The 23615-nt window shown below is 47.7% G+C and overlaps 1 protein-coding gene across 4 annotated transcripts; it reads right to left on the reverse strand.

The window, feature by feature from the left end:
* Positions 1-676: 676 nt before the first annotated feature.
* Positions 677-21909, reverse strand: PARK7 (Parkinsonism associated deglycase). 4 transcript variants are annotated; one of them, XM_036256025.1, is made up of 7 exons: positions 21836-21909; positions 20601-20712; positions 19267-19368; positions 17385-17444; positions 16520-16589; positions 12902-12988; positions 677-1011 (listed from the first exon to the last, which is right to left on the reverse strand). In XM_036256025.1, exons 2-7 carry the CDS (start codon positions 20688-20690, stop codon positions 851-853), a joined length of 570 nt encoding a protein of 189 aa, XP_036111918.1. In that variant the 5' UTR covers positions 20691-20712; positions 21836-21909; the 3' UTR covers positions 677-850. The 4 variants fall into 4 exon arrangements, with proteins under 4 accessions (XP_036111918.1, XP_036111919.1, XP_036111917.1 ...); XM_036256026.1 differs by having other exon boundaries at positions 21832-21886; XM_036256024.1 differs by having other exon boundaries at positions 21828-21884.
* Positions 21910-23615: the final 1706 nt, after the last annotated feature.

Below are 23615 nucleotides of genomic sequence, written 5' to 3' on the forward strand. Positions count from 1 at the left end.
TAATTTTTTAAATCCTCACCCGAGGATATTTTTCTCTTTGTCATCAGATAGAGTGGGAGGGAGGGAGGGAGGGAGGGAAAGAGAGAGGGAGAGAGATCAGTGTGAGAGGGACACATCGACTGGTTGCCTCCCGCACGACCTGACCAGGGCTGGGGCGGAACCACAACCGAGGTACGTGCCCTTGAACCGGAATCGAACCCTGGACTCACTGGTCTGTGGGCCAACGCTCCAAGCACTGAGCCGAACTGCCTAGGGCTCTTTTTTCTTTTTAAAATGTGTTTCGTTAATCCTCACCGGAGGACACTTTTTCCATTGACTCTTAGAGAGAGTGGAGCGGGAGGGAGGGGAGACAGAAACATCGACAGGAGACACACTGACTGGTGGCCCGACTCCCCTCCCCGTTGGCCTCCCAGCTGGGGCAGGGATGGGACCTGCAACCCAGGGACAGCACGCCCTTTCCCGCGATCGCACGGAGACCCCTGGGCGCCGGCTGACGCTCCAGCCACGGAGCACGCCGGCCGGGCTGCATTTTCCTATAAAAAGCCGTGTCCCATGCGGCCAGTGTCCTTCCAGCTCAGCGGCCGCATCACCGGTTCAGAGCCGCGCAGGGAACGGGCGACAGGCTTAGTTGTACAAAAGAAACGGGAGACAGAAGAAGGAACGATCGATAGTCTGCTGGACGTCCTGTTTATTCTGCGACCAGGTTTGGAAATGTGGGGACAAGCTGTGGGTGGAGGCATCTGGGAGGGACCTTGGCGACCACACGCAGGAGGCAGAGCCTGGCTCTCCACAGGGCGGACGGGCAGGAGGGTGCAGGCGGCCCACCCCGGCCCACCCTTGGGGCCCGCGCCTACTCTCGGAGCACGAGCGGGGCCTTCACCTGCTCGGCCGCCTCCTTGCCATTCAGCGCCTCGACGATGGCAAGAGCAAACTCGAAGCTGGTCCCCGGGCCCCGGCTCGTGAGGATCAGGCCGTCCTTCTCCACGCGACTCTCGGAGTAGCTGTAATGACCTTGAAGGTAAACAAGAAAGGGTCACATCCTAATGGGCCATGCTGGAGGAGTATCAGCAATTCCCTGTCACAGCCTATCTGTCGTCTCACGTAAAGCAGCTGAAAACCCCAAACGCTCCAGGGCCCCGCTGCCCGGTGCGCAGAGAGCAGGAGGCAGCGGCCCGCAGGGGCCCCGTGCTGCACGGAGCCCACGGAGCTACATTGCCTGTGGCCGCACGAGGCTAATTACGCCATTTCTGTAACCTGAGGGCAGCAGAACACACCCCCAAATACGAAGGAAGGAGCTCAGGACCCGCCACCCACATGTGTCGCTCTGACGTCTTGCTCTGAGCTGCGGACACCTGAACGCCAGCCCGTGCAGGAGGGGCTGTCTCTGGACCCCCCCTCTGCCTCGACAGATCCTCCGACAGCAGCTCAGTGGTCAGATCCTCCCAGCAGTTTCATTACCAGGGAAGGTGAGCTTATCACGGGAGAGGAGGCCAGAGTCACCGCCACCCCTAGACTTCGTCACAAAGTATCTGTCCCACCTGCCGTCTACTCTTCTGAGGGCCATTCACCCTTCTGAGGACCTAGAACCACTTCCTCTCCTCGAGCCCTGCCTCCCGCCCCTTAGGATGGTGTGTACGTCGGACTCTAAGCCACACCGGGAAGTAACCTGCCTTCCTGGGTCTCCCACGTATACCTGACATGTTCCTAACTTTTTGTTTTGCTCTTGTTAAAGTGTCTATGACAGGGCTCTGGGCCAAGAGCTCAGAGGGCCAGGGACAACCGCCTCTCCTCTCCACGGCGCTGGGGGGAGGGCTGCGGGGAGCGGCAGGCACAAACTGCCTGTGACCACCCACGTGCTGTCTCAGAATAAACAGCAGAGTGGGGACAGCGCTCACCCCTCAGGGGCCACGCCCCTGCCGTCCCTCCACTGGCAGCAGCTCTGCCCACACAGGAACAGGAAATGTGCTTCTCCTCCATCTGGGCAAGACTTGGACCACAGGGGCGGGATCCGCCCCATGGACTCCCCAGGGTCCCCCCAGCCCAGACAGTCATCAGACCCCCACCTGTCCCATCAGCCCCCACGTGGCACCCCGGGACAGAGCACACCCCGATCTTCCCTGCCCTGGGGAGAGCGCACTGGCTGCTCCCTTGCCCATTATGCTTGTCCCACAACTTCCTCTCCTGCCACAGCGTCAGCACTCAGAGGTGTCTGTGACCACCCTCCCTCCCTCGGGTCCCACGACCACAGCGCCATCCCCGCGCTGATGCAGCTGCGAACAATCCGTCAGGTCTCCCTGACTACTGTCCGCTCTTTGAAAGGCGGGACCTAGCGTACTGATGGCCCACGGAGATGCCCAGTCCCCGGAGAACGGAGGACGCCCCCCACATGCTCGCACCACCAAAAGACCCTCCAGAGCTCGGATCAGAGCCTCTGCAGCTCCCTCCCCCTCGGGACCCTGCGAACTTCCCCAGCACCTACAGTGACTCCGGACTCCGTGTCACGGTGTGCGAGCCGCTGGGCTTGGCCTGCGCACTGCCTGGACTGGAAGGAGCCAGAAGGGAACCTGCCATCCAGCTGGGCACGGTCACAATCAAGAGGGGATGAAGATGGGATGTAGCTGAGACAGAAGGTCCAGCCGACTGTCCCGGCCAACGGGGTGGGTGGTGGTGCCACGCAGTGACGTGGGAGGGTCCTGTCAATGCGGCTAGAGCTGGGCCCATGGGCACCCACACTCCTGACCACCTTCCTCCCCACCGCCAGTCTCTCCCACCTACGGGAGGAAGCCCCCTCCCGGAGTGTAGGGAGGGCTCCGGAGAAGCCTGTTCAGGGAACACACAGAAGTCCCCTAAGGGTGCCCCTAACGCAGAGCAGGTGCTGTTGTCCGAGGGCTGCAGAAATGCCGCCGAGGGCCCCGTCCTTTCCAAGAGGGCCGACACCACCTACGCCCACCTGCCGTGCTCTCCTCATTAACAGCCAAGTCATCCAGCCCGGCAGGACTCATTGGTTGAACGTTGTCCAGTACACCGAAAAGTTTCGGGTTTGATTCCCAATCAGGGCACATACCCAGGTTGTGGGTTCGACCCCCAGGCAGGGCGTGTACGGGAGACAACCGATCCCTGTTTCTGTCTCACATCGAAGTTCCTGTCTCTCCCTCTCTCTAAAAACCAATGAAAACATATTCTCGGGTGAGGATTAAAAAAATAACTGAACACACTACACCGAAGTCTCCTAGCTATGATGCTGTAGAGTTAAAGAGGACCCTGGTCCAGGGGACAGGTCTCCCTACTCTAACCTCATTTGCTGATGGCTAAAGCAGGCCAAGGCAATTTCAAATGCTAAACTAGAAAACCGGCTGAGCTGGGTCTTCCAGAGCCGTGGGACGAGCTGCCTGGACAGGGGTAGCGTGAGGCACGATTCTAAATGGTTCTCTTAAGAATCTCTCTGCGGGTAAAACATTACAAACACCACTTAAACTGCTTAAAGATGTTTAAAGATGTTCCACGGTGCTTCTCAAAATTTCAACCAGGAAGAGCCAATGGTCGGCTCTTGCCCACTACTGCCACCTAGTGGCGACGAGGAGGAAAAAGCGCACATCCTCGCTCACTAGTAAGTCCGCCTGGCACTTGGTGAACTCACACCTCATAACCAGTCTGCACCGGGCATTGGTTTCCTTTCAACTGCAGCAAACAGCTCAAAGCCAGAGTCTCTTCAGAGAACAAGCACCTGCAGAGGCCAGGGGCAAGGGGTCGGCCACTAACAGGGCTCCACCGGCGCTGCCCTACGGCTTGGTCAGTGGCTCCTTCAGAGCTGCCTCAGGCCTGAAGCCGCTGAAAGCCTGAAACATTTACCATTTGGCCATCAAGGGAAAATCGCCGGCCCCCGAGCACAGGGGACCTGGGATCGAATCCCAGGCCCACCATTTAGTATCTGTCTGACACCCCTGAGCCCCCCTTCTCCCTTCTGTAAAATGGGGACACCAACCTACCAGGACTGCTGCGGGAACCCAATCCAAACAAGCACTAGTACCGAGGGCGCATCATCACTGACAGTGGCTGGGGGGTGGCCTGGTCACCGCTGTGCCCAGCTGGCCTCCTGCTCAGGCCACGCAGCGTCCTAAGTGGGTCAAACACGTTAACTCACAGAGCCATCAACACCCTCCGAGGCAGGGCTACCATCACCCTCAGACGGCAGGAGAGGAAACGTGACAGAGGCGGAGGAGCCTGCCCAGCCGCAGCGAGTGGGCCCTGGCCCCAGACCCCACTCCTCACTGCTGTGAGCACCTTCAGGCGCTCACTAAAACAGTGGACAAGTGAGGTCTGAAAAAAATTCAAGTCACAACTCACTTACTTTAAAAAGTCAGAAGTAGAAAGACTTTGTCCCTCGGATGGGATTGTTTATTTGAATAAAAAAATCTCACCCTGGCAGGTTTTGCTCAGCGGTCAGAACATCAGCCTGCGGACCAGAGTCCCAGGTTCAGTTCCCGCTAGGGGCACGTACCTCGGTTGCAGTTTGTCCCCGGCCCTGGTTGTGGTCGTGTGGGTGGCAACCAGTCGATGTGTCCCTCTCACATCAATGTCTCTCTCTCCCCCCCCCCCTCTCTCCCTCCCGCTCTATCTGAAGACAAATGCAAAAATGTCCTCAGGTGGGGATAAAAAAACCTCATACCGACACTAAGTTCACAGCCACGAGCAGCCGAAGGGCCCCCCAGGAAGTCGTCACAGCTCCACCGCTCAGAATGGTGGAAGGGGGACTGCGAACACCCTTTCCCTTGTAGGGGGCTCACCGGCCAAATCCAGGGCCTGGCCTCTGAGCCCCTCTCGCCAGTGAAGTGAGATGACACACCCGCCAGCTGGGACTGGGGACTGGGAAGCTCCATCAAAGTGACGCGTGTGATCGCACTTGGTATGCGCCTGAGCGTGTGTCACTCACTTCTGCCTACTCCCACCCACCTCCTGTCCCCAAGGCGTCCCAGGAACAGAAAGAGGCCCCCCCGCCTCTCCCTGCTGTCCTCACTGCTGCAGGGAGCCTGCCTCGGCTCCTCCGGCCTCAAAACCTCCTCAGTAGCTCACAGGACACGAAATTCCTACACTTAAAAATGCCCAGCCTGGCCGGTTTGGCTCAGCGGTTAGAGCATCAGCCTGCGGCCCAGAGAGACCTGGGGTCAGTTCCTGCTCAGGGCAGTACCTCGGTTGCAGCTTGTCCTTGGCCCCGGTTGGGGTCGTGTGGGTGGCAACCACTCGATGTGTCTCTCTCACATCAATGTCTCTCCCTCTCTCTCTCCCTCCCACTCTATCTGAAAAATGGAAAAATGTCCTCGGGCAAGGATAAAAAAATGCCCAGAGGCAAGAGCCTTTATAAAAAATCAATTTCACACAGACAGTTTTGACAACTTAGTATCCTTCTAGCAACTAAAATAAAATCAGAGGTTTTCAAGAAAACACTGATTTGGGTCGAATATAAGAATACACAGAACGTCCTACACCAAGAACCCCAGTGTGAACTATGGGCTCTGGGCGAGGTGGCGGTCACTGTGGCTTCATCCACGTGCCAATGTCCCACCTGCTAGGAGGGAAGCTGCCAGGGGGGGAGGCCGTGTGAGTGTAGGGGAGGGGGACTGAACCTCTACTTTCTGCAGAATTGCACTGTGAACCTAAACCTGCTCCAGAAAATAAGATCTATTCATCTAAACAGAACAGCGACCCGGTGAAGCCGCATCCCTGTCCTCTGCTGTAAGAGGTGCAGGAGGCACGTTCGCCGCTGTCCTTTGCGTTCTAGTTCAGGATGAGCCCAGGGATGGGCTGAGCAAGGGGGAAAATGGACCAGCTGCCCCGCCATCTTCAAATCAGCTTTGATGCTGTGTGGTCTTGTCCCTTCGCTGATTTTGGCTGGCAGGTGCTTTAAACTCAAGTTTCCGCACCAGCTGAATGCCAGGCACACCGTGTTCAGCTTGTCCCTGGACATTTCTGGTTGTCTCGCAATTATCCACACAGGTGTGGTTTTTCTTTCTCTTTGCAAGCCCCAGGGTCTCTGCCTGTGTTCCATGCACTCGAGGGACGGGTGGCAGAGGAAGACATCGCCTGGCTGCTGCTCTGAGGGTCTCACTGAGAAGCAGTGGTTATTACCACGGAAGCACCGGTCGTGAGCGTGGGACATCGGGGGCCTGGTTACATGCTGTGCTGTTAATTACACGCTAGCCTGCCTTTCAACATGAGGTGTCTCCGCGAGCAGGTAACTCCTGGAGGACCGAGACAATGGCAGGCTTCTTTTATAGCCTCCAAATAATAAGCAACACAAGAGAATCAAAGAAATATTTGATTTAAAAAAATAAAAAAGACCAAAGACATTGCTAGGTTAAAAAAGCAACCTGCAGAAAAGAAGAAAAATGGCGGCGGAGTGAACGGAGCTACACAGACCGTCTCCCAGAACCAAACTGGAATTACAACTATAACACAGACAAATCGACGGGAAAAACCAACAGAAAAGCAGCTTGCGAGGACCATACAACGAGGGACACTGACTCCATCCCGGTAGGCTTGCGAAGGCGCGAGACGGGGCTGGGAGCCCGCGGTTGGCAGCTCGGCAGCGGCCTTAGATATAAGCGGCGCCCGCGGGTTACACTCCCAGGCGGCCCCACAGCGCAGCCGGGACAGAGGCTGAAACAGCCACAGCCACTCACCTTGGGCTCCGGCGGAGGGAGGGTGGACTGGACTGGAGCTGTGTCGGGACACTCGGGGTTTGGAGGCGCTCAGAGCTTTGGCTGAGTGCAGCCACCCAGGACGGTGGTCACATTGCTCCTTCCCAGGGCTCTGAGAGAGGCAGCAGCCCCTCCCTCGGAGATCCAACCCCACCCTGTGGGCCATTGAAGTGCTAATTGAGGCTCACTAACAACCAGCATCTGCCCCACCCTCGTGAAAGCCCCTTGGCTGAGCACCAGAGGGAGTTTTTCAATCAACTGACAACCCAAAACTCATCAATTAACCTAGACTGCTAGCCTCCAGGCAAAAAGCTAGAGGATAACAGTACGTTTCCTGGGCTGGCAACTTTAACCAGGAAAGTAAGACTTGACAGTGGTGTTCAACGCGGGTCCTCCCTCGCTCATCTAAACACAGCAGAGGGAGCCACAAACAGCAGAACACCAACACCCACAGGGAGAACTTGACAGGCTCCAAAGCCCACAGTGATAGCTAAAATGGTGAAACACAGAAACAGAAGCCAAATGAAAGAGCAAGACACCTCCACCGAAGATGAGATCAATGTGGAGCAATTAGGCATGTTAACAGAGCTAGAATTCAGAGCCATGATCTTGAGGAAGCTGAACAGCATGAGTAAGGACATAGAGACACTGAAAATAAGCCAAATGGAAATTAAAAACCAACAAGAAGTGATAAAAAATGACATATCCGAAATGAAAAACACATTGGAAGGTTTAAAAAGCAGAGTAGGGGAAGCTGAGGACCGGATCAGTGAATTAGAAGACAGGGTAGAAAAAATCAACCAATCAGAAAAACAAAAGGAAAAAACTATTAAAAAACAGGAAGACAGCTTAAGAGAACTATGGGACAACTGGAAACGTAATAATATTCGCATTATAGGAGTCCCCGAAGAAGAAGAAAAGGAGCAAGGGATAGAGAATATATTCAAAAAAATAGTGACAGAAAACTTCCCTAATTTGGTGAAGGAAGAAGGCATTCAAGTTCAAGAAGCACAGAGAGTCCCAAGTAAGAGGAACCCAAACAGGCCCACACCAAGACACATAGTAATTAAAATGCCACAAATTAAAGACAAAGAGAGAATCCTAAAAGCAGCAAGAGATAAGCAGCAGGTTACCTACAAAGGGAACCCCATAAGGCTCTCAGCTGACTTCTCACAAGAAACACTACAGGCCAGAAGAGAATGGCATGAAGTAATCAAGGTCATGAAAAACAAGAATCTGAATCCAAGACTACTCTACCCAGCAAGGCTATCATTCAAAATAGAAGATCAAATAAAGAGCTTCCCAGACAAAAAAAAGCTAAGGGAATACATTAGCACCAAACCAGCACTGCAAGAAATGTTAAAAGGACTGCTGTAATTAGCAGTAGAAATGGGAAGAAAAATAGAACCACACTAAACAAAAATGGCAATAAATAAGTACATATCAATAATCACCTTAAACGTAAATGGATTGAATGCTCCCATAAAGAGACACAGAGTAGCTGATTGGATAAGAAAGCATGACTCATCTATATGTTGTTTACAAGAGACCCACCTCTCAACGAAAGACTCACATAGGTTGAAAGTGAAGGGATGGAAAAAAATTTTCCAAGCAAATGGAAAGCAAAAAAAAGCTGGGGTAGCAATTCTCATATCTGATAAAATAGATTTCAAAATGAAGACCATAACTAGAGACAAAGACGGCCACTACATAATATTGAAAGGATCTATCCAACAGGAAGATATAACCTTGATAAACATATATGCACCCAATATAGGAGCACCAAAATATATTAAAAATCTTCTGGAGGACTTCCAAGGAGAAATCGACAACAATACAATCATAGCAGGGGACTTCAACACCCCGTTGACAGCACTGGATAGATCCTCTAGGCAAAAAATTAGCAAGGAAACAGAGACTCTCAATGAAGCACTAGACCAAATGGATTTAATAGATATCTACAGAGAATTACACCCCAAAACTACAGAATACACATTCTTCTCAAGTGCACATGGGACATTCTCAAAGATAGACCACATGATAGGACACAAACTAAATCTCTACAAGTTCAAGAAGATTGAAATCATATCAAGCATCTTCTCAGATCACAATGGCATGAAACTAGAAATCAATTGCAACAAGAACATGCAAAGACATTTCAACACATGGAGGCTAAATAGCATGTTATTAAACAATGAATGGGTCACCGAGGAGATCAAGGAAGAAATTAAAAACTTCCTGGAAACCAATGAAAATGAACACACAACAACACAAAATCTATGGGATGCAGCGAAAGCAGTTCTGAGAGGGAAGTTCATAGCACTACAGGCCTACCTCAAAAAACAAGAAAAATTTCTAATTGACTGTCTAACCTCACAACTTAAAGAATTAGAAAGCAAACAAAAAGAAAACCCCAGAGCAAGTAGAAGGAAGGAAATAGTAAAGATCAGAGCAGAAATAAATGACATAGAGACCAAAAAAACAATTCAAAGGATCAATGAAACAAAGAGCTGGTTTTTCGAAAAGATAAACAAGATAGATGGACCCTTAGCTAGACTCTCCAAGAAACAAAGAGAGAGAACCCAAATACACAAAATCAGAAATGAAAGAGGAGAAGTAACAACCAACACCACGGAAATACAAAAGATCGTTAACAACTACTATGAACAACTATATGGCAACAAATTCGACAATCTCAGCGAAATGGACAAATTTCTAGAAACACACAGTCTCCCTAAACTATTCCCGGAAGAGATAGAAAACTTGAACAGACCAATAACAACTAAGGAAATTGAAGAGGTAATCAAGACTCTCCCAGCAAACAAAAGCCCAGGCCCAGATGGTTTCACGGGGGAGTTTTACCGAACATTCAAAAAAGAACTAACACCCATTCTCCTCAAACTATTTCAAAAAATTCAAGAAGAAGGAAGACTTCCAAACACGTTCTATGAGGCCAGCATAATTCTAATTCCAAAACCAGAAAAAGACACTACGAAGAAAGAAAACTACAGGCCAATATCCCTGATGAACATAGACGCCAAAATCCTGAACAAAATACTAGCAAATCGGATCCAGAAATACATCAAAAAATTATTCACCATGACCAAGTGGGATTCATTCCAGGGATGCAAGGCTGGTACAATATTCGCAAATCAATAAACGTGATACACCACATAAACAAAATGAAGAATAAAAACCACATGATCATATCAATAGATGCTGAAAAAGCATTCGACAAAATCCAGCATCCATTTCTGATAAAAACGCTCAGCAATGTAGGAATAGAGGGATCATATCTCAACATAATAAAGGCCATATATGAAAGACCTACAGCCAACATCATACTCAATGGACAAAAACTAAAAACATTCCCATTAAGAACAGGAACAAGACAGGGATGTCCACTTTCGCCACTCTTATTTAACATTGTACTGGAAGTCTTAGCCACAGCAATCAGACATGAAGAAAAAATAAAAGGGATCCAAATTGGAAAGGAGGAAGTGAAACTGTCATTATTTGCAGATGACATGATATTGTACATAGAAAACCCTAAAGACTCCATCAAAAATCTATTAGACTTAATAAATGAATTTGGCAAAGTAGCAGGATACAAAATTAACGTCAAGAAATCGACGGCATTCTTGTACATCAATGATGAACTCACAGAAAGAGAAACTGAAAAAACAATCCCATTTACCATCGCTCCAAAAAAATTACGATACCTAGGAATAAACTTAACCAAAGAAGTAAAGGACCTATTTGCAGAAAACTACAGGTCATTGAAAAAAGAAATAGAGGAAGATATAAAAAAGTGGAAGCACATACCCTGTTCATGGATTGGAAGAATTAACATCATTAAAATGTCCATTCTACCCAAAGCAATCTATAGATTCAATGCAATCCCTATCAAAATACCAACAACATATTTCATAGAACTAGAACAAATACTTCAAAAGTTCATATGGAACCAAAAAAGACCCCGAATAGCCACAGCAATCTTGAAAAAGAAGAACAAAGTTGGAGGGATCACAATACCAGATATCAGGTTATACTACAAAGCGACTGTAACCAAAACAGCCTGGTACTGGCACAAGAACAGGCATATAGACCAGTGGAACAGAACTGAAAACCCAGAAATGGACCCAAGGCATACGCTCAATTAATATTTGACAAAGGTGGCAAGAGCATACAGTGGAGTAAAGACAGCCTCTTTAATAAATGGTGTTGGGAAAATTGGACAGCTACATGCAAAAAAATGAAACTAGACCATCAACTTACACCATACACAAAAATAAACTCAAAATGGATAAAAGACTTAAATGTGACCCGTGAATCCATAAAAATTCTAGAAGAAAATGTAGGCAACAAAATTTCGGACATCATACGGAGCAGAATTTTCACTGATACATCACCTAAGGCAACAGAAATAAAGGAGAAAATGAACACATGGGACTACATCAAACTAAAAAGCTTCTGCACAGCAAAAGAAACAATCATCAAAATGGAAAGGCAACCCACTGTATGGGAGAACATCATTGCCAATGATGTATCAGATAAGGGGTTAATTTCCAATATATACAGAGTGCTCATACAACTCCACAAAAGGAAGACAAAGAACCCAATTAAAAAATGGGCAGAGGAGTTGAATAGACACCTCTCCAAACAGGACATACAAATGGCCAAGAGACATATGAAGAAATGCTCAACATCACTAATCATCAGAGAGATGCAAATTAAAACAACAATGAGGTATCACCTCACACCTGTCAGAATGGCCGCCATCAACAAATCATCAAACAACAAGTGTTGGCGAGGGTGTGGAGAAAAGGGGACTCTAATACACTGCTGGTGGGAATGCAGACTGGTGCAGCCGCTATGGAAAACAATATGGTGCTACCTCAAAAAATTAAAAATTGAACTTCCATTTGACCCAGTGATCCCACTGCTGGGAATATACCCTAAGAAGCCTGAAACACCAATCAGGAAGAATATATGTACCCCCATGTTCATAGCAGCACTATTTATAATAGCTAAGATCTGGAAACAGCCCAAGTGTCCACCAGTAGACGAATGGATCAAAAAGCTGTGGTACATATACACAATGGAATACTATGCAGCGGTAAGAAAGAAAGATCTCTTATCCTTTGAGACGACATGGAGGGACCTGGAAAGTATTATCCTAAGTGAAAGAAGCCAAGCAGAAAAAGACAAATACCACATGATCTCACTTATATACGGAATATAATGAACATAACAGTCTGAGGAATACAGTAGACCCAGACACATGGAAGTAGGGCACAGACTGACATCCCTCAGAAGAGGGGATGGGGGGGGGGGGTGGGAAGAGATTAACCACAGAACTCATATGCATGTATGCATGACCAATGGACATGGACAACTAAGCCGGGGACAGGGTGGAGGGGGGGTGGGGTGGGGGGTGCCAATGGGGTAAAAAGGTAAAATATCTGTAACAAAAAAATAAAAAAATAAAATAATAAAAAAAAAAAAAAAAAAAAAAAAAAAAGCAACCTGCAGAACAATCTACTCAGAAACTCTCATTTGAGTAAAAGATTAAACTACAAAGGATAATGAGTATGTGCAGAGAACATTCTAGAGCTACACAAGAAACTCTGAGCACAGGGCACCCCTGACAAGGAGAAGGGGGGCAGCTGGAGAGAAGAGGAACACACGTTTACTCCACCCCCTTCTCTCCTGTTTGCATTTCTTATCACGGAAAGAAATTCCTCTACAAACGTGAACTGATAAAATTGACATGTCCGGCTGATATTTATGGAAGAAGCGAGTGGCCGAAGGAAATGGGCTACCGCCCCGGCGTTCCCCACAAGAGGGCAACGTTCATTTCACTTTGGACTATGGGCAAACGGGCACTTTCTGAAACTGCTGTCGAGGTTTAAAATCTACCCCCAGGCCAGTGGCAAAGTATCTGGTAAAAACACTAGCTGAACTGGCATGTCACCATCACCTCAACCTGTGATCTTCGGGAACCGCCCCACCAGGGCTCCCTCCCGGCCCTCTGGCCTGCAGTCAGCGCCACCTCCTGGTCAAAAACTTGCAGAGAAAGCAAGGCGCATCCCACCCCACGCCCCAGAGGACCTCTGCCTAGGGACAACACGGTGGGAGATGGAGCCAGACTGCCGCTTTTTGAGCAGGTCTGTCCGCATGTTACAACAGGAGCACATACTTACTTCCATTCATCATTTTGTCTTTAGCAAGTGGGTGTGTTGTAACTTTGCTTCCAAAACCTATTTCATGAGCCAACAGAGCTGTAGGACCTAAAAAGAAGATTAACAGAAAAGATTTCAGTATCGGCATAGAAAAACCCATGCTTTAAAAGTTGCAACAGCAGAAGTATTGTTCAAAATCAGGAGGCTCTTACCTAAACATACTTATGACTCTGAAATTACACACTTCTTAGTATGAGAGTTAAGTAAATGTATAATAAACCATCTACTGGGCACTTCTGGCAAAGTGTACAAATTCAAAATACTTCAAAACCCATTTAATCAAAAAGATTCACCTTGCCACCCAAGGAGCACACATAAACTGTGGCCCACCTCAAGGACAGGCAGTGGGTGTGTCGGTGGTACAAGAATGGGGAGACCACCAGGGCTAAGCGTCTTGCCTGAACTCTTAGCAAAAGGAACATCTAGTTACACATCGAAGGCAACTGGTACTCTCCGAACCTCTGGACTCGATTGCTGGTTTTTTTCACTTGAAAATAAAAAATTCGCACTCATCATCTATCATCCAAACACAGCAGGTGGTAAAGTCATTAAAGTGAGCAGACCGCCGCCCAGCCCTGAAGGAGACACCGGGGTGTCCGAGACGTGAAGGCACTAGCGTTCATCAATACTTAAGAGGCCCCGGCCGGTTTAGCTCAGCGGTTCGAGCGTTGGCCTGTGGTCCAGAGAGAACCAGGTTTGGTTCCCGCTAAGGGCACGTATCTCGGTTGGTTTGTCCCCGGCCCTGGTTGGGTCGTGCAGGTGGCAGCCACTCGATGTGTCCCTTTTATGTTGATGTTTCTCTCTCTCCTTCCCACTCTATCTGAACAAAAAATGGAAAAATGTCCTCGGGTGAGGATTAAAAAAAAACCAAAAAACTTAAGAGAACCATGAACAAATGTCAGTTTGGAATCCTCTGCCTTTCCTCTTAAAATGAAATTTAAAAACATATGTAGTTGCTGTGATTTATGAAAATGTGTTCACTGAAATGGTCAGCTTCACTGACAATCACAAGCTTGTTTTATGTGAAACAGTCTTCAAATAAGGACTAAGACCAAAAAGGTTTTAAATCTCTGTTATATCTTAAAACTTCTTAAAAAGTAGTTATTTTACCTTTTCCTTCGCACCTAGAAAAACACGCGTTAGGATCGCACTCTGACCTCCCCAATGGTCAGGGCACCGTGGCTGAGACCCTGGGCCAGGCCCTGCACTCGAGTTTCAGCAAACCCGAGACGTGCTCTTACTGACCTTTCCTTTTGCAACATGATTCCGAGTGAAAAGCACTCATATAATAAACCAACAGGTCCTCAGACCACAGCTGCTACAAAGGAGAGTCAAACAATTCGTAATTCCACAGGTTTCTGCCAATGCTGAGCGTCGGTTTCAGACCCAGCCTTTTCAGTCAACAGCCTCGTGCATAGTGGGTGTCTCTCTCCACCTTACTGGTGTCCTCAAGACGAGACAGCTATGTGTGGCAGCAAATTTTAAAAGTCTATAAAAATTGCATAATCATCACTCAAGTTTTATTTGAATGAATTATCCTTTATCATTTCGTAAGGTTTTAAGAAATAAGGAATAATGCCTACAGTATCTTACGTGCAGCGAGGAGAGTGGTCATGCAGCGCCGTGGGAGTTTTTAGGCTGCTCCTCTCGGGGGACAAATTTGCTGCCTACAGTAATGTGTCAATACATTTACGTTGCAGTTTGAATGTAGGAATTTACTAATGCCTTACTCATTATGGTAAGCTCATAAATGCTGCTGTCTGGGGCTTCAAAATCCTATTTGGAAAATGAGAGAGGAGATATTTAACTACTACTATTACTTCAAATTCTTCAGGGACCCAGCTCTGAGCAGGAGGCAAGGAAAACAGAAGACAGAATCCCCTTGGGCAGCCAAGAGGTAGCCATCGGCGCCACCGTGTGGTGGTTTACAGAAAGAACACCACGGCCACCCCCCAGCCCCTCCAGGGGTCCCCCTGAGATTGTATCTAGACTCAGGCATTGACCACTGCTGGGTCCTTCACTTTTAGGCTTCAAGCCTTCCCTTTCCCCTATACAGAGTGAATCTCATTTTATTTTCATGCTAGTCTCCCTTCCAAGTTGTCTCACTCAGTATTAGGGGTAAGCTAATATTCTTTCAGTTCAATAGTCCCCAAGTTCTAAGTGCCACACTAAGAATCATCTTCTTTTTCGTCACACTTCCTCCTGTGCTTCGCAGTGCCCAGGAGAGCGGAGCAGGCCCGAGCACAAGCACCTGGCGAGAATGCTGGTCCTTCAATGTCGATCTCCATGACTAAGACCAGCCCGCCTGAGCGCCCAGCAGTGAGCCAGATGTGGCTGGTGGTTCTGCTACCCAGTGACAGAGGAAAACTGACGTGCGGTTTTTACTTTCAGCAGAGTCAGAAGGGAACAGCCCAGCCCCAAACCTTCCTTTTTGCCTTGCTGAGAGCCCAAGCATGAGGCTGGGGAGGGGCCCTGGACTCATGCACGACCAAGAGGACCTACGACTTCCTCCCCAGAGGGCAGCTGCTTGGGCTGCCGTGACTGCTGGCCCTTCAGCAGACAGATGTCGCTGTGCCCAAGGGCAGGTCAAGAAGCTGGTGCTGAGCAGAACCGAGGACAGAGCCTGCAGGGTGGTGCCCCCCAGGGCCGTTCCCAGTCTCTAACGCAGCGGTTCTCAAACGTTTGGGTCTTAGGAACCGCTAGCTGTTATGCAGCTGCCATGCTAGAAATTAACTGGGGAAATCTTTACAGCACAAGGGTCCTCGAGCAGACACGCCACGCCCGAACACTGTCATCAACACACTGCTGTGAGAACAAGGGCAAAGGCAAATAATGTCTTCACAGGACGTGCGCTGACCTCTCAGGCCCTCCGAGCACGCCGAGGACCACGGCTCCGAGCCCCCAGGAGCCCGCACTGCGGCTTCCGTGACGAAGCCTGTGCTGAACAGCACGTCGTGCCATTCCCTCCACCCGGCGCTCGCCCTCTAGTCCACTTAGCGCCGAACACTCAGTGAAGACCAGCAACAGCGAGGCCCTGGCCGGACCCCACTGCGCAAACAACGCGAGATGGCAGAGCGTCACCGACCCTCGGCAAGAGGGATTTAAAATGGTGTCAGAACTCATATTACTAAGCTTCAAAGACGTGGGGCCTCTACAAAGCACCAAGGACCTTACTCTAAGAGGTGGCAGCCAGCCCGGGCCAGCCCTCACTGAGCGCTGGGCGAGCACAGGCCGCGCTGCTGCGACTGTCCGACGCCCCTCCTGGCGGCGCTGGCACCACGACGGGCCAGGCATCGAGATGGGCTGTAACAGCCGCCCCGAGCTCCAGAGGCCCGATCCCCCCCACCCCCCCAACCAAGCACAGAAACGCTGAGGGCTGCAGAATGCGGACCAAAGGCAGAAGAGGCAGGAAACTACTCGTTTCTGAAATGACGGCGACTCCGTGCCCCAAACCAAGAACGCCCACCCAGGCGCGCTCACCCCGATGAAGGGGAGCAGCAGCCGGGTCGGCGCCCTCTAAGCCCGGACCGGCAGCAGTCCGGAGAAGAGCGCCGGGCTCCGGCCCAGGGCCTGCCCTACCTGCGCAGATGGCGGCGATGAGGCCCTTCCGGCGCTCCTGCTCCCGCAGGACCTCCTTCACGGCGGCGGACTGCTCGAGACACAAACACACCGGTTCCCGTGAGGCCACACGCAGCATCGCTGGAACTCCAGTGGCCCCGACTGCGCTTAACCAGGGAGACCTGAAATCTGACTGTTCTCGACAGTACTGCTAAATGACTAATCTGAAATGATCAAATTCATCATGTTTCTACATTCCTTCCTACACCCAATCAAGGCATTTATTATAAGAGAAAGGCGTCTTCTTCCGAATGATGGTGGAAGTTGAGATGAGAAAGTCGCTTTCCCTGGGACAGTGACCCCCCCCCCCCCCAAGGAGAAGGACCGTGGGAACGTGGTATTTGGGTGTCTTCCGCTGCAGGCAGGACGGTCCCACAGCCCAAACGTCTCACTCCACCTGCTGCATGGGCTTGGCTGCCCTCGCTCCCGTCCTGCAGGCTGGCTCCTGCCTGCGCCGCACAAGGAAGCAGAGGTCTGATGCCGTGGCCCCCCGCCCCGCTCCCCGACTGCTGAGGAGGCAGCTGGGCACTAGTCCTCCTATGTGCAACCTGTGTAGGACCCACATGCTGTTCCTTCGGCTGCTGAGGGGGAAATGAGCTCTAACAAGTGGACTGTGTTCACCAAATGTGTTCATAAACAACTGTCCTCCAATTCCGCTGACTTCTGCAGCATGTGTCATTAGAAATGTTTTTTTAAATTAAGTTAGAATTGTTCATTTCACTTGTTCCTATTTCACTCACAGCCTCCTTCCTGAAATATTTTAATAACAACAAAAATCAACAGAGCACAGGCAGATGGTGAAATACTTTTTTTACACAGTTCTTACCTCAGATAAATTCTGTGCACCCAGATTACCTCCTGGCAAAACCACCACATCATAAGGTCCCTGCAAGAGTTTAAAAAACAACATTCCATTTGAAATGGCATTCAAGTTGACAGTCAATGAAATTTTCATATTTTAAATATGGGTCATAGCAAAAAACAGTCCACTGAAAAGTTAACTAAAGTAAGGTATGTCTCTACGATGGAATGTCGTAACCAGTAAATACGCAGACGATCTGCGCACAACACTATGAAAGGACGTCCATGTTGCAGAACTGCAGGTGCAGTATGACCTGTCCTACAAAAAGGAAAAACAATTGCACGTAGATGTGTCTGCAGACGTACAGGTATACTATACACACACATACCCCCACGTATATGTGTATAGTATACAGATACTCACAGACAAAGGAGACACCCCAACTGCTAATGGGGAGCAGTGTAGGATGGAAGGGAGGGAGAGAATGAGACATTCAACATTTTGACTTTATGGATGTCTATGCTGTATGAGTTATTTTCAACAAGAATATATATCGTAATGAAATATAATAAAAAAATATGTTTTAAGTAAAAGGCAAAGAAAAATATTTTTAACTTTATGAAAAATGAAATGTTGGGGGAGAAATATGATGTAATATTTTAGTATCCCAAACACCAGAACATCCTAGAAATCTGATTTCAAATTTGCTGAAATTACAAAATGGAAATTGGTTTAACAATACTTTCAGATATTTTTTTTAAAAAGTTTTAAAAACTTAGTCATTGAGCCAATTATAAAATGAAAATTTAGTACATACTCAGAGCAACATCTATTATTTAGAATTACTTTTAGAGACTAGAAACAACCCACTGTTGTTTTAAAACCCAGCAAAACTAAACACTAAAAAGAAAATATGTGAAGTATAGATTTCTTTTACTCCTTTTCGATTTTGAATTGACCCATACATAGGCATAGAACAGAACCACTGTTCTCACAACAGGATGAAAAAGAACAGAGAACACACATTTACTTCGACTCGCATTTTTAATATGCTATTTAGAAAGTTTCGATAATTTATACGTAAATACTGATATCCTCTACTCTGCGATCTACCACTGAAACATGTGAACTTACTAGAAAGCAATCAACTTTTTCTATGCATTTGAGGACCGCTAAGTATGGGGACTGGTACTCCCAGGTTCCTCAGGGGACACAGATGGCCCTCGTGAGCTGGTTCCGCCTCCACGCCTGTCACACTGGCTGGCTGAACCTGTTCCCATGCAAGGGGCATGTGCAAAAGTGTCTGTGCGTGTGTAGGCAGCACACTTCTGAGGAAAGAGACCTCTGCTTCTGACAGATTCCCAAAAGAGTTGGTCACCCCCAAGTGTACGAACCACAATTCTAAAGACACTGAAGAGGTGACGTAATTTAAGTGGAACTCCTCTTCACCCAACCACTGATCGGCTGTGACTTGTTCCCCACTATGAACTGCACGACTACTTCTGCACCACTGCAGAAGGGAAGGTCAACAGTGACTTTCGAATCAGACTCAGAAATGAATAGGAGCATGTAGCTGATTCTCCTGTATCAAGTAACCAGGTTATAAGAGGAAGCAAGGCTGCCTGTGTGAGCCAGACACTGCTGAAAGCATCCCATTCAGCCACTGACCCACCCAGCCACCTACTGAGGACCCGGCGGACCGGGGAACTGCCAGGTTCTGTTTCTACACGATGGAGTAAGGCAAAGTCCTCCGGTTACAGGGCTTACACATGGGGAAGATATTCAAGCAAAGTAACTTTCCTAAAATAAGTCTGTGCTAACAACAGCCTTAGATGGACTCAAAAGACACTGTAAGTAACTGATTAAGAAGCCACAGGAGGGGCGATGCCAGGTATGGAGAACAAACCTCTTTTCTGGCATCTTCCAGACTGGCGTCGGGACAAATAACAACGTCTCGGCTGCACTGTACAGGGTCTTTTCCAGTCAAACCCGCAATGGTGACCTTAATCTAAAAGAAAGACGTCATCGTGATATTTAAGAACACTGAAACACAGAGTTACATTTTACAGCTGCCCTGCGTTTTAAAATAACTCGACAGGAAATACGGCAACAAAACCACACTGACTTTAAGCTAATAAACAGGCAAAAAATATTTAATAACTAGGTCTGTCCCGGTTTGCCTGGGACAGTGCTGAGGAGGATGCTGTCCCAGCACTCTGTCTGCTTAGTGTCCTTTCTCCCACAGGGTGTTCTGGTTTGGGAGATAAATTCTATGATCATTCTATTAATAATCCACCCCGCAGTTCCTGCTGCCATTAAAACAATGAAACACCACTTTTATCTTGCACCAATTTACCAAGTTGACAATACCAAGAGCTGGAACCAGGAAAATGGGAATTTTCCTACCCTGTGGGTGGGCCCAACATGTTGGTACTCTGGAGTCATTTAACAAAATCTAGTAACACCAGCTAGGGGCTGGTCCTTTGGCCCTACCAAGTTCACTTTCAGGCACTGAGCCTGGAAAAATGTCCACACCTTTGTACAAGGAGGCCTGTACATGACTATTGCAGTGTGTAATGCCATGAAACAGTGTTAACACAAGAGTGAGGTTAAAAAGACAGACTGCAGCATGCTCATACAGTGGAATAGCCAGCAGCAATTTTACATAAACAGCCTGGATCCACATGTATCTTCACTCCTGAGAACCACAGAAAAGGAGGGTTAAGTGACTCTGGGACCAGACGGCCAGGGTCTGAGTACTAGCTCTTCTACTTACTAACTCTCCGGTGTGGGCACTTTATTTGGTGTCTCTTCAACAGTAAAACGAGGATACCAATAACTCATAGGGTTGCTGTAAGATTTAAACAAGTTTCTGAAAGTGCTTAGTGTTTACCATGATTATATACTACAAATATAAATACATACATATATAACACAGACATGCAAAATGAGAACTACAGCTTCGTGGGTAGGAAGGGGGATAGGATTTGGGAAATCTACAGAATGCGTTGCAGTGTTTTATCACTTTAAAGCATTTGTTCTTCAAGAAGTGCTCTGAAGGGAATAGGGCAAAATGTTAACAAGTATTAAATGTAGAGAGTGGATAAACAGGTCATTCTTATGCAGTCTCTGTTGTTTGAAATAGTTCATAAAGTTGAATAGCCTCTTATTCAAGATGACTTTTAAAAATCAAACCAGGTTTTTAAAGGGGAGAGGGCTAGAAAACGTCGAGGGACTTACTCCAGCTCGTCTCATGACATCTACAGGGATGACCGTTTCCATCTCCTCCGCTCCTTTAGCCAGGATAACCAGAGCTCTTTTTGAAGCCATTTTATGTTGTATTTTTTAAAGACTTAATAAAAAAAAAAAAAAAAAAAAAAAGATTTTCAAAAACTTTCACTGTAACCCTGGAATAGGAACATTTATTTAAGTTTTAAGCATTTTTAAAGTTTAGGAACATTTTTAAGCAGAGTAACTATGTGTCTCCCAGGGAAAAAGTTCTGCTAGACAAATACAACTGAATATGAAAAAAAAATTGTAGGTTAATAACAGTTTATATAGAATTTCAATTGCTGTATTTTTGAGATGAAAACACAGTCTAGTTGCTAACCCTTGTATTAATTTCTCTTACCATGTTTTTAAATAAATGCAATTTCTAACAAATATTGCAAATGAAGCTTTCTCAAACACAAGGACATGGGTCTTGCATTTTACACAATGCAGGGAGACAGAAGGTCTTTTTTGAAGTACCATTTTATAGAGAAACAATTAAATATAATTTCTGGGGCAAAAACCTAAGACACAGTCGTTAGCAATTAGCCTGTAAAATTTTTGGAGGGGATTTTTTTTTTTTTTAAGTTCCAATAACTACTAAAAATTCGGAGCAGGGTGGGTGGTGGGTTAACGGTGTTAAATATTGGAACACGTGTTTTTTTACGATGTCGAAAGATGGGAATCCCCCATCGCTAAGAGCAACCTGACTAGTCAGCTCTCGTCGTCAACGACAGCTGCTACAGCAGGGTCTGGATGGACTGGAGCCTATTCTTTCTCTGGGGGTTTGTTGTCCATGCAAAACAGATTTCAATAAAACGATTTCAACAAACACAGGATGAACTAGTTCCAAACTGGTGAGATGCTGTGCACATAACTTGGGAAGCCTTAGAGCTGCTACCACGCTAGCAGTCGAAAGTCTACCCGCTTATACTAGAATGCCGCACGGTCCTCAGACGCGGGGGATCAGGGACCCGGCCTAGGGGTGCTTCCTCCCGAGGCCCCGCCCAGCGGCGCGGGACGGGCCAGCCGGGGGGCCAGGCGCCCACTCGCCACCCACGGCCTGTGCACGCGCCGAGCGCCCCAGGCCCCGACCTGAACCTCGCCTCTCCTCCCACAGACGCGGCTCCTCCTCCCGTTCGGCGGCACTTCTACAACCGGGACAACTAAACCACAACCGGACTAAACGGGACGTACGCACGCACACAGGCACGCACACCGCCCGACACAGGTCCTCAGCTCCGCACTGCGCAGACGCACGCTGCCGCCGGGCCTCTCAGCGCCCCTCCCTGCGCAGACGCACGCCGCTCCCATCGCGTTGCGTCACATCCGGCAGGCTCAATTGACCTCGGAGAGGGCTGCCTGTCTGCGTCCCGAATGTCTTAGTGTAGTTCCCATTGGAACATCAAGTACCACGAGAATCCCGGGACTCGAGCGTGCGCACCAAGCCCCGCCCCCGAATGGCAAGGTCCGATCTGTCCACAACACCCGATAGAATTAACCCGCTTTTTGGCCGCAGCCCATAGGTGCATTTCCCGATTGCAGAGCCTTGGCTTCTTTAAACTTGCATTTTCTTGAAATAGAGTTGTTCCTTGCACACAGCAATAGATCATTGATAAAGCATTAGAAGGCTCATAATTCTTGATGAAAAACAGCCCTGCTCTTCAGAGGCAAATATTTTCAACTCTTTAAATGTTTCACCTGATAATTATCTCAGCACTTTTAAACATTACACCAATACTATTACTTCTCATTTATTGGTTTTAGATATATCGACTTCTTGGCAGGTATTAACATAATTTCCATTTCACAGATAGAGAGGTTGAGGTCCAGAGGGGTGAAATGACTGTATAACGTCCTGCAGAGTCTTGGTCAAATTCAGATATTTTGATGCCAGATTTCACACTACCCACAATAGACTATCAATATTACTTAATAAGTCGGCAACACTCATGACACTCTTAACTTTATAGTCACACATTTACAGAACAACGTAAAAAAATTAAGCCATTTACCAAAAAACATTACTCTGGAATTGGTAATGAAGGGACTTCCTAGTTCTGTCTCTTATTTCCAGGTAGAACAACCTCATCCCACTCACCACATCTTTTATTCAACAAGTCAACAGTTCACACGTGTTTATGCATTGCGGAAAAAACAAACTAAAAGACTCTTCGGTTTCTTGCAGCGCTTGCCACATTTAATTAAGAAATATTGTTCTGCCCTGTGGAGCTCACAATCCAAAGATGGAGAAACTGTTGATAATGTTAGTGAAGGAGTTTAGGACAGGCCACCTCCAAACACGCAGCCTTAGCCTATTAATTATTTTGAGTTGAAGACATTTGGAAAACAGCAGATGCCAAAACAGCACTCCTCTTCCCATTTTTTTTTCTTACTGAAAGCAGAAGATGAAACTCTCATGTGAGAATAGCCCTTCCTATGCCAGGAGGAAAGAGACATTTTTACCACCGGAGAGGGAGTTGAGTCTGGCTGAATGTGTACAAAGAGACCTTGCTTGTTAAAATAACGTATCTTCCTTTAGTCTCCCCATTTTACTTTTCCACAATTGTCTCTGTGTTCAACCCAGTATATAAGCATTTAAGCTTTGCCACTTCTTAGGGTCATTTCCTCATGAAGGTTCCCAGGTCACGGTAAAACTTGTATTAAATAAATGTGTATGTTTTTTTCCTGTTAATCATTTCAGGTAAATTTAATTCTCAGGCCCAGTCAGAGAACCTAAGAAGGTGGAGGTCAAGTTTTCACCTCCCCTTACATTAGCAACAGTCACCCATGGCCTTTCTGATCCTGGTTCCAAAAGCAAATCTCCCTAGAATTAGCCTGATTACAATAAATAGCAAAGAAACTGCTACCAGGTCATTTATTTTCATTGGTCACTTACCTCTTGCATCTCATCTTGCTAAATAACACACTTATTTCCCAGGAATGTATCCATTTATTTTATTGATAGCATGTATCCGGGCATTT

Source organism: Molossus molossus, unplaced genomic scaffold (genome assembly GCF_014108415.1).
Source record: "Molossus molossus isolate mMolMol1 unplaced genomic scaffold, mMolMol1.p scaffold_m16_p_12, whole genome shotgun sequence".
Lineage (NCBI taxonomy): Eukaryota > Metazoa > Chordata > Mammalia > Chiroptera > Molossidae > Molossus > Molossus molossus.